Source organism: Leptonotus elevatus, chromosome 20 (genome assembly GCF_054856555.1).
Source record: "Leptonotus elevatus isolate MCC_2025b chromosome 20, RoL_Lele_1.0, whole genome shotgun sequence".
NCBI classification, from domain to species: domain Eukaryota; kingdom Metazoa; phylum Chordata; class Actinopteri; order Syngnathiformes; family Syngnathidae; genus Leptonotus; species Leptonotus elevatus.
The window spans coordinates 7703671-7709670 of NC_141258.1; the positions used below are offsets into that span (position 1 = coordinate 7703671).

General features: G+C 39.0%; 1 protein-coding gene across 2 annotated transcripts in view; it reads right to left on the reverse strand.

Annotated features, from left to right (window-relative positions):
• Nucleotides 1-5558, reverse strand: part of LOC147156849 (WD repeat domain phosphoinositide-interacting protein 1-like) — a 10053-nt gene extending 4495 nt beyond the window's left edge. Inside the window, exons 1-7 of one of the 2 annotated variants that reach the window (XM_086063814.1) lie at nt 5122-5558; nt 3771-3853; nt 2403-2572; nt 2188-2284; nt 610-707; nt 431-523; nt 291-361 (exon numbers count right to left, since the gene is read on the reverse strand). In XM_086063814.1, the coding sequence (XP_085919940.1) occupies nt 291-361; nt 431-523; nt 610-707; nt 2188-2284; nt 2403-2572; nt 3771-3853; nt 5122-5201 (692 nt within the window). In that variant the 5' untranslated portion in view covers nt 5202-5558. Of the gene's footprint in view, nt 1-290; nt 524-609; nt 708-2187; nt 2285-2402; nt 2573-3770; nt 3854-5121 lie in introns of both variants that reach the window. The other variant, XM_086063813.1, reaches the window with a different exon arrangement.
• Nucleotides 5559-6000: the final 442 nt, after the last annotated feature.

Here is a 6000-nt window from a genome sequence, read left to right on the forward strand (position 1 = left end):
CTCAGGTCAACCAGTCACAATTCACCAAGTGCAAGCTGAGCCGTGATTGGTCGTCACTTGAGGCAGGAACAACTGTGATGTAAATTGGGTGGATTTTGTTGCTTAATTCACATTCCACAAACGCAGTATTGATCAGAATGTCAGGTTCACAGACACTTTTTTTTTCTTCAGATATTTATAACGTTACAGTCCATTTAAATGTATTAACACGTTAGCTAAAAATCAACTCATGGCACAGTATGATGGCTATTTTGCCCGATTATATTATCAGAAACAATATGATTGCAAACCTTTTCATCCCTCGCCGGAACTCAAACAGCCTCTGTCCTTCGGGAATGCTGAACACCCTGATGACGGTGCCCTGTGGAGGAAGACGGACATCATTGGGCCACGCTGGTGGACGTGGAGGAGGAAGTTGAAGTGGGCTCACCTTCTCTGAAGCGCTAGCGAGTTTAGTGCCGGAGGCGTTGAAGGTGAGCGCCGCCAGGGGACTGGCGTGGGCCTGGATCAGCGTCACAGTGCTCTAAGCGGGAAGGCGATCAATCATGTTATCAGCACCACTGCCTACTGTGATGTCACTTTTGACTATTCTGTTGAGTGAGGCCGCACCAGGTTGTTTGCATCGTACACTGTGATCTCTCCAATAGTGGCGCTGCCGGGGTATGCCAAGAAAGAGTTGCCGTGGTTGACGGACAGGGCGCAGAGACCTGGGAGGAAAGGAGGGAGGGTGAGATCTTGTTGCATTATTTAGCTGTTCGTTGCAAGAATTAATTACGTTAAATTAAATTACAATGTTCTGGGAAAAGGAAGAGGTCCACCGCACACCCAAATTTATTGATTTAAGTGTATTTAAAAAAAAAATTTTTTTTAATTCATTTGTCTCATTCAATAACTGGCCAGTTTATTTATTGTAAATATCCCCCAAAAAAATGTATTACACATTTTTGTAGCATTGATTACTCATTTTTATTTAGGTTTTATTCATTTATCTCATTGATTACCTAGTTTATTAATTGTAAATAATAAAGTAAATGTTAGTAAAATACAAAAATACTACTAATATTTGTTGCACAAGGAATTGTTTGATTAAATGTACTTTTCATATTTTTTATTTAGTGTTTATTAATTTACCTCATTTATTAACTATAAGAATCAAATAAAATATTTTTAGAATTTGTTACTATATTTTCTAATTGCTTTAGCTCATTAGATAACTGGCTATTTGATATGTTGTAAATAATAAAGCAAAATGAATACAGTATGTAGCCATTTTTTTCCCATTCATTTATCTCATCAAAAACTGCCAAGATGATTTATTGTAAATAATTTAAAGAAAATATTTTACAATATGAAAATTATTTTTTTGCAAATACATTAAACAATTTGTAATTTTCTTAAACAATTGGTCCATTAATTAAAATGTCATTAATTACAAATAGCATTTTAAAATGACAATGAATTATTTTATAAAGCATTTGACATTTTTTCATAAAGTAAACCCACGCCACTCATCATGGAAAGGGTCCGAGCCCTGCCACGATGAAAAAGGGCGAGTAATTGATGCCCTCCCCCCCAAAAAATATGATTACCTATATTAATATACCACAGCCTATGATCCCAAAACACTCTAACGTCATTTCAAGCACATTTTACTGTAATTATTACTACTTTCCTATTAGCTAGAGCTTTGAAGCCATCTTAGCACATTAAAACTCATTCGCTGCCATTGACGGCTAAAAATGTCAAAAATTCATTTGAACTATTTCTATGAGTTTAACATTTTTGTTCCACTTTTGTTAACAATTGTATGAAAACCTAGAACAAAATTATTGTACATTTAGAACAGATATAAAATCTGTGATTAATCGTGAGTTAAATAGTGAAGTCATGCGATTAATTGCAATTAAAAAAAATTCATCGCCTGACGAGATGATTATTAAAAATTAGGGGTGTCAGGAGATTAACATTTTTAATCGTAATTAATCGCATGACTTCAATAGTTAACTCACGATTAATCACAAATTTTATATCTGTTCTAAATGTACAATAAAAAAAATATAGGGTTTCATACTCTTGTTAACAAAAGTAGAAAAAAGATGTTAAATAGAAATAGTTGAAATCATTTTTTGACGTTTATAACCGTCAATGGCAGTTAATGAAAGAGCACAAAACTATTCATGTGCTTACCTGACAGGTTGGTGGGGGTGTTGAGCAGAGTCTTGAGGAGTTTCATGTCTTTGATATTGTGGATGTAAATGGACTCCTCCAGGCACACCACCAGTCGCTGACGGGGGGGGGGAGACAAACGGTGAAGTTAGTGAACGCGCTCGATGACTCACAGAAACCGACGATTCCCCGACAAAGTGTGAATACTCAAGAGATGCGGTCACCGATCGCCTTACCTGCCTGTTGAGCCTGACGGAGAGGATGTTGTTGGTGTAGCTGTAGTTGCAGATCTCGGTACCTTTCTTAAAGTGATAGACGTTCATCCGCCGCGGCACGGACTGGCTCACCACCACCACCAGGCTGCTGGAGAACAGCCGCTCCACGATGCACACGTCGGTACACTCCACTGGGTGAGAAGTAAAACTTTGATTATAATGTACTGCAAGGTGTTTGAAATACGGAAAGTGAATTATTAGTGAATGAACAGTGTACAGTGTTTGGCAACCTTTACTGAGCCAAACATACAGTAGTTTAGCAAACCTTCATGGCATATCACCCAAACAAGTTTGCTGTTTTTGTTATCCATTTGGCGCCATCTGGTGGACTCTTAGTGTTGTCATCTCTGTGTTTGAGATGTCCTGTTTTGTTGACGGCCCTTGAATGCACCTGGTGTACCGTTGAAACTGCTAGCCGCTAGCTAGCTTGTCGTCTACTTTGCCGTTACAATTTGCCTGTATTCACTAGGGATCGGCGGCGATATTGGGCATTTTGACGACTATCGCATCGGCCTTTTAAAAAAATATCTGTGGGCCGATAAAAAGTCAATATAAAACCATTTTAATCTCAGGATACTATTTATTAATTTTCAGTTTTATGGGTATTTTTTTAAACTTTTTTTCCTGCCCTTTTTCTATCAATTTTCAGACATTTTGTGGACATTTTATGGTAATTTTCGCAACGTTTTCTTTTGTTTTTGGAAATGTTATGGTTACTTTTTGAACATTTTCTTTTCTGCCTTTTAAAAATCTGATTTTTTGGGGGCCAATCTAGTGGACATTTTATGGTAATTTGGGGGATTTCTTCTGTTTTTGGACATATTATACAAGGTAAGTTAATTTTTTTTTAATGTTTTCTCTTCTACCAGTTTTTATTCAATTCTTTGACATTTTTGGCAATTTCTTGGACATTGTATGGTCACTTTTTGGACAACTCATATTTACCTGCATTATTGTATGCAAATACTAAAACAATGACATAACGTTTATGTGAAGTGCTAGTGCACATATTTGTTTGCCATGTGTGATGTCGCGTCAGTTTGAGCTAGCGTGTTATTTAGGCTAGTATGCTAGTCCTAATACTATTGATGAATGTGATGCATTTGTATAATTGAACTACTAAATGCAGGTGTTTGTGTGACATGGGTTCACAATTGTGTACATGCTAGCTGCGTGGCCTTTGTGCTTTATTATTATCTTCATTTTAAATGCTGTACTGCGCTAACAGAAGGAGTTCATATACAGTACACAACGATTTGTTTTTATGGCAACTGTAAAATTGCTTGACCCCAAATTTTTTCAACGGCAATGTATATTATATTTTCTCACCACCCTCATGGATGCAGTCCAGTTTGTCCACGGCGGTGACTGAGAAGAGACGGTAGCCGGTCTTGGTGCCCGCCGACAGGGAACTAAACACACACACACACAAAAGGATGCTAAAAGTTAAAAATTCATGCCCAACACTGAATGGAAGAGCAGAGCAGATGCATCATTTTGGTTTATCTTCACTCACTACTTTTTTTTTCCTGATATGATGTGTCAGACAGAAAATCGGAGCGGCGACACAGCCTGCAGAACCACCTGTACCTCTGAAAATATGACTTTGTTCATATCAGATGTCGATAAGTACATGACGGGTAAGGCTGGGCAGGCCACCTGCTTCTTTTTACAACCAGTGCCAGTAACACGTTTATTTCAAGGAGGAACACCCAAGACCTTATGAAGAAGTACTTCTACTCTAGACATGAGATGATTGTTACAATGACTCAAAAGCAAATAATGATATATATATATATATATATAATATATATAATATATAATAAGAGCTTGTTTTATGTATCTCTGTTCATTTTGTGCTTTAGTATTTTATTTCATCATCTCAGTTTTTACATTGCAGGTTGATTTTATACAAGCATTTTTTTTTTATTACTGCATTTTATAGTTCTTGCACTACAAATTGTTCTTACACATTTCTGTTGCCTATTTTTTTTTAAATAAAAAATAAACCACATAGGCTACCACTTTTACAGTAAATACATACTAAACTAGTTTATTTTTGTCACTTTTAGTGATATTCAGTATATCACTTTAGTGCGTTATTACCTGGATTGATTCAGCAAAACTAGCAAAACAAACTTGTTGGCATGATATGAGTTAATGCCTTTTCACACTGCGCTTAGCAATGTACAGCACGCCATTGACGAGCCCATTTATTGTGTATGTGCTTCGCGATGTGCAAGGCAGACAGCTGCTGCGACCTAACGCAAGAAGGCGCATCCAATAGGAGAAGGGCTGGCGAAGTGATTTCAGAGTGTTATCAACCAGCTGGAAAAAAAACTCCTAGTTATTTCTTATAGACTGTTATATACAAGCACGTGGACAAGATTAGTAATGTAAATGTTGATAACTTTTTCTTCTTTTTTTTTAAGCGCAGAGATGATTCACTTGTTAGATAATAATTTAGGGAAACACTTTTTTGTTGATGATGTAGCCCATGATTTGCCTTTGCCCCCAACTTAACCAAGCACGCCCCTGGCAGGTGTCTAAATGATCAATAATACATAAATAAAGGGCCCCGTGGAGGCGGAGGCCATCTTATCAAAGCAATTATACAACATACAGGTGCGTCAAGGAGTTTGCGTTCGTGCAGGACAAGAAAGGCCCTCAGGTTGCTTACGTGGTGTCCTGGTTAAACGAGGCACAGATGAAGCCTCGGAGCATCTCGGGGCCGCCGTCCCCTTCGTCCTGGGAATCCATTCGAACCGCTAGTTTTCCTTGTCCTCTCGCTGGCCGAGCTCAGAGGCCTCGGGCTCGGCTCGATCCACACCGGGCCCCCCACCCCCCCGCTTTCCCCTCCTCCGCTGCCCCGACTCCAAACGCCACGCTCACAGTCCTCGGGGGGAGGAATGTCCGGACCAGCCCCGGATGGTACGCATGCAAGCACCGACAGCGAACGATCCCCCGATCGCTTTAAACTGTGGATGAGATCAACGATACCGATCGCGTCGTTTCGCCGTGACAAACAACGACGGTACTGTTAATATGAATATTAACTTCCAGGCTTCATACAGCAAAACAATAACAACTGATGGGAGGAAGCGTCACTTGAAGATGCGTTCCGATTGGCTGGTAGAATCACATAAGACCCGCCCTCGGTGTTTTCACACGGATATTTGTTTAACGCGTGTCTGTGATTTGTCAAAGTAACTGTCAGTCGATTAAGTTTACGTAGCAATCCGCTGATTGGTCAACGACACGCTCGATGGACTGTTTTGGTGATTCGATTGGCTAAAAGTCTTATCAATCTGTTTGCTGTGCTTTTGATCGCCCGTCTACACAGTATGTCACAAGACTCAAACGAAATGCAAATAACACGTCAAACAAGCACATAATCTTTCAAATCTTTGTATCTCAAACTTTACAAGGGAGCGTCCAAAACGCGCACCCCTTTAACCACTAAAAATAACGTAGCAACCCTACGTTATTTTTAGTCCGTGTGCTTTTAAATACATAAAATGTGTCGAGGTTCGTTGTTACAAGGAAATCTACACTAATG